Raw genomic sequence first — 5,326 nt, forward strand, 5'->3', positions numbered from 1 at the left:
GTTTCCACATGGACCATGTACATTACATCGACTGATAATGTCATACAATTGTGGAAACATCACCTTATTAGGAAGCTCCGCACACACCATCTTATCATAATGGGATGTCTCTGTTGGTTTGTGTTCAGGAGAAAGTATCAATAGAATATGGGCATGGGGAAGGCCTCTCTTTTGGAACTCAATCACAGAAATGTATCCAATGACCTTACCAAAAATCTCCCCCTTAATCAGCAAGCCCATCAAATCCTTGAACTTATGGTAGAAAACACGTGCAGTAAGGTCAGGACGATCGTTGGATGTTTGTCTAGGCAATAACGCGTCCTCTATCTCCTTCCAACCAGGATTTCATGTGAATGTTATGAAGAGATCAAGCTTCCCCCTTTTGCGTACAATTGCCATGGCATCCTGATAAAGTTGGTGCATATAGCGTGGACTACCAACATATGATGAAGGCAATATCACCCTCTTGCCAACATTAGCACCCAATAACTGTTCTCTGTCACCCCTTGTTCCATCTCTTGCTCCGATCATGTCAGCCAAACCTTGATACACCTCACTGCGTAAATCACTTTGATGATTGCAAACCCATAAAAGCCTCAACTCCTCCATACAAATGTATGCATCAACTATATATTGTTGCAGTAGCCTACCACCACGTAGAAGACATTGTGTTGTGGAATCCCTGATTTGCAATCATACTTGTAGAAATCCATTGTAGAAATATACCTTGTATTCCCTCCCCCTTGCTCTCTGTGTTCCCGTGGCCTGTCTAAGGCCTATATGTAGGGATTCCAACCTTCTTCACCACTTGGAAATAGCAACACATATAAGAGAGGCATGTACAACCTGTGGCAATTTGAGATTCTTCTTAGACCACCACCAGAAAGATTCAACACAATATCTCGATGGCCAATGTTGCTCTCATCGCCTTGACCAGGCATGATTGCAGCAACTTCCGCACTTGTTGGAGCAAGGTATTGCCAGCCATTAGTACGTTTCTCAGTGATGACCATCCTTATGTAAGGAATATTGGAAGTTTGAACCATTGATGCAAACTGCCTGAAAGCTTGAACGTATGGATTTACGCGATGCATCATTGATTGCAAGATTTCCAAAACATCTGGCCTGAGTTTAGAAACATGTTGCATCCTATTTTGCAACTCATTCTTAGTGTCAAAAACATACAACTGAACAAAGCGAGGGATTTGATCTGGCTGTTCTTCAGGCATCAATGGACCAATTCTATGATAGATAGATCCATGCACTTTGAAGGTATAGATTCCTTCTCTTTGACAGAGAGATTCATCTATATGAGCTCTTAAAGAAGAAAATGCCAACACACTATTGTATGCTCTAATATGTTTTAGGAATTTCTTGCTTCTACTATTACCTCCGTGCATTAATTCTCTTAATTCTAAAGGAGGTTCACATAATGGTGGCAAAGAAACACTCCCTGAGTTGCAACAACTTTTCCCCACAAATGTGCGAATGGTCGTCGCTTATATCTTCCAAGCAAAAGCACCACAAAGGGAACATGAAAAATCCAAGCTGCCTATGTTGTGAAGTATAGACTTTTTGTGAAAAAGTGACAACATAGAGATATGCATCAAGGGTGTGTTTTCAGGATATATGTAGGTGATGGATAGGAAATGCCTTTCGACTTTGGAGTAATCTCCCTCTCTAGAGACAACTATGGGCTCCCCATGAACATTTCCATTATGGACTTCCAAATTGATTCTCACTTCAATCTCCTCTCGATTTTGCAGAAGCATTGGATCAATATCTACATCCATTCCAACCCTTCCCTGAGAGAATTCATTGCATTGATCCACATTTATCAAATGCTGGCAATCTTCAAAGCGAGCTACATTAATCCCCCCTAGAGAGCGCCGAACTCTCTCTCTTGCTGCTTCACATGGCGTAGCTCGAGAGGCTTGACAGATCCTACTACGTCTTGCATGTCCAGGAGACAACACCTTCGGACCAATAGCCATCTGTCCCAAAAAGAACTCTTATAAGTAATCTTAAATGTGGAGAATTAAGGAGAGAGTGGATCTTCTCTCATAGTCTCCATCCCTCACGTTTCATGTATGGAAACTATGAGATATATATATATATATATATATATTAAAAGAGGCAAGATTACAGAGGGGGGAGGAGCTTGTGCACCAGATTAGCATGACTACTATGGAACAATAGTTGAGAGAGAGAGAGAGAGAGAGAGAGAGAGAGAGAGAGAGAGAGAGAGAGAGAGAGAGAGAGAGAGAGCTGGTGCATAACACAACTTTGGAGAGCACCTCATTCAACATGTTATGGCCACAATTTTATAGAGAGAGAGAGAGGGGGGGGGGGGGGGGGGGGGAGGGGGCTACTTCTCTCACAAAGACCACTCCGAAAAGTTGCAGAGAGAGAGAGAGATAGATAGATAGATAGATTTTATTATCATCCTCGGAGGTCAAATGACCTATGGGACCAAAGTTACATGTGATGTAGTATGTGTACGGCTGATGAGTGACTCTCGATGCTCCAAAATTGTAGTGATGAGAGTCGCAATGGAGAGCCCACACTTTGGCTGGGATAGGAAAGTGTGTAGGTCTAAGTTATGGCTGAAAATGTGAGAGAAGCAAGTTCGGATGTGATCAAAAGCTGAGCACTCTAGTAGTGTGTGGTACTCAGACTCTCGAACTTGCAGTGAGCATAATGTGCACAATCGATTTGACTCTTCTTTCACAAAGACCACTCCGAAAAGTAGCTGAGAGAGAGAGAGAGAGAGAGAGAGAGAGAGATCTTGAAAGAGGTAAATCTATACACCTTAAAATAGGCATTGGGACTTTGTGCACAAAATTAGCATGACACTTAGAGAGAGAGAGAGAGAGAGAGAGAGAGAGAGAGAGAGAGAGAGAGAGAGAGAGAGAGAGAGAGAGAGAGAGAGAGAGAGAGAGAGAGAGAGAGAGAGAGAGAGATGCGCTGCATAACAACTTTGAAGATCACTTCTTTCAACATATTATGGACACAATTTTAGAGAGAGAGAGAGAGAGAGAGAGAGAGAGAGAGAGAGAGAGAGAGAGAGAGTGTGTGTGTGTGTGTGTGTGTGTGAGAGAGAGAGAGAGAGAGAGAGAGAGAGAGAGAGAGAGAGAGAGAGAGAGAGAGAGATCTTGAAAGAGGCAAATCTATACACCTTAAATTAGGCGTAGGGACTTGTGCACCACATTAGCATGACACTTAGAGAGAGAGAGAGAGAGGATCTAAAAGAAAAGAGAGAGAGAGAGAGAGAGAGAGAGAGAGAGAGAGAGAGAGAGAGAGAGAGAGAGAGAGAGAGAGAGAGAGATCGTGCATAACACAACTTTGGAGATCACTTCTTTCAACATGTTATGGCCACAATTTTAGAGAGAGAGAGAGAGAGAGAGAGAGAGAGAGAGAGAGAGAGAGAGAGAGAGAGAGAGAGAGAGATAGATAGATAGATAGATAGTTCTATTATCGTCCTGGGAGGTCAAATATGACCTATGGGACCAAATGAACATGTCACGTGGTGTGGGTGGAGTTCATAAGTGACTCTCGATGCTCAAAAATGGCTGAAATGAGCGTCGCAATAGAGAGTCCACATCGTGGTTGGGAGAGGAAGGTATGTAGGGAGAGCTCATGGCTGAATATATGGGGAAAAGAGGACCTAATGTGGTCAAAAGCTGAGCACTCAAGTAGTGTGTGGTACTCACTCTCTCGCACTTGACGAGGGTATAAGGTGCAAAGTCGATGACACTCCTCGCCAGTGCCCCAACGTCCTGTCTCGCAGCGTAGAGAATGGGAGCTAAGACGAATGGAGGCAATGGTGCGGATCGCACTCAACGGGATGGGCTCAAGGAGAGAGAGAGAGAGAGAGAGAGAGAGAGAGAGAGAGAGAGAGAGAGAGAGAGAGAGAGAGAGAGAGAGAGAGAGAGAGAGAGAGAGAGGGAGATCTTGAAAGAGGCGAATCTATACACCTTGAAAGGGGCGAGAGAGAGAAGGGGAGAGGAGTTTGTGCACCAAATTAACATGACCATTTAGAGAGACAGATCTTGAAAGAGGCGAATCTATACACCTTGAAAGAGGCGAGAGAGAGAAGGGAAGAGGAGTCTATGCACCAAATTAGCCCGACCACTTAGGGGGGGGGGGAGAGAGAGAGAGAGAGAGAGAGAGAGAGAGAGAGAGAGAGAGAGAGAGAGAGAGAGAGAGAGAGAGAGAGAGAGAGAGAGAGAGAGAGAGAGAGACTTGTTTTAGGAAGACCACTTTGGAAAGTAGTTGAGAGAGAGAGAGAGAGGGGGGGGGGGGGGGGGGGGGGGGGTGACTCAAGAGACATAATGGAAAAAACACTTAGAAAAGAGAGCTCTTCATCCATCCACTACATACATAAGATAGACCCTCCTCACGTAGATCCCCATAGTAGCCTATAAATGAGAGAGAAGAACATGTAGATTCGCAAAGCCTATAAATGAGGAAGATGTGAGTATTATCGCTCATCATCCATCCCTACATACATAAGATAGACCCCCAAAACGTAAATCCCCATAGTAGCCTATAAATGAGAGAGAAGAACATGTAGATCTGCAAAGCATATAAATGAGGAAGACGTGAGTATTATCATCCACTACGTACTTCACTTCCTATGAGGGGCCCCCTGCTTTGAACTCGATGGAAATTAAGCCCCTTCTTGGACCAATGGGTCGACACCAATGCATTGAGCTTGTTTGTGATAGACTTGACTTCAGATACACCTGTATTATGTTGTATTGCTACGGAAGTGAATTTGTTGCTGGTGCTTCGCAATTCAGACATAATGATTTTTAAATCAATGCCATCCTTGTCAAGTTTGTTCTCAAGAAGAGACATTTCCAAGAGGCTCATGATTTTGTCCTGGTTGCTTTTTATCTCAGAAAGTTGTACTTGCACTATGTTTTGTTGCTGCAAAACATCATTGATCTGTACTTGCATCTGCACCTCTAAGCGGCGAAGATAAACCCCTTGCTGATGTTGTAAATGGCTCAACCCGTGAATGCTCTCTTTGTGTGATGCCTCCACTCTCTCACATGAGGCTTGAATGTTGGAGAACATTGTGCGGATGGCACCTAGCTCATCTGCAATCTGCCTCTCTAATGATCCATTTGTTATTTGCCTTTTTGAAGGCCCATCCCCCCCTCGTGCAACACGCTTGGCAGTTCGCACATTGTTGATTTGGTCTCTCTCTGGGGTAGAAAAGACCACCTCCAATGAATCCCCTCTAGAGGCAAGGGCTTGCTCCATTACTTTGAGAAAGTTAGGATAGGTTTTTAGGATAAGTTAGGACAGAGCGTGG

General features: G+C 44.0%; 1 protein-coding gene across 1 annotated transcript; it reads right to left on the reverse strand.

Moving 5' to 3' along the window:
• Positions 1–4,614: 4,614 nt before the first annotated feature.
• LOC147455008 (uncharacterized) lies at positions 4,615–5,274 on the reverse strand. Its single transcript, XM_086517468.1, has one exon. The coding sequence runs from the start codon at positions 5,272–5,274 to the stop codon at positions 4,615–4,617; it is 660 nt and encodes a 219-aa protein (XP_086373594.1).
• Between the last annotated feature and the right edge of the window lie 52 nt (positions 5,275–5,326).

Source organism: Adiantum capillus-veneris, chromosome 7 (assembly GCF_014529385.1).
Source record: "Adiantum capillus-veneris isolate H3 chromosome 7, ASM1452938v2, whole genome shotgun sequence".
Taxonomy (NCBI): Eukaryota; Viridiplantae; Streptophyta; class Polypodiopsida; order Polypodiales; family Pteridaceae; genus Adiantum; species Adiantum capillus-veneris.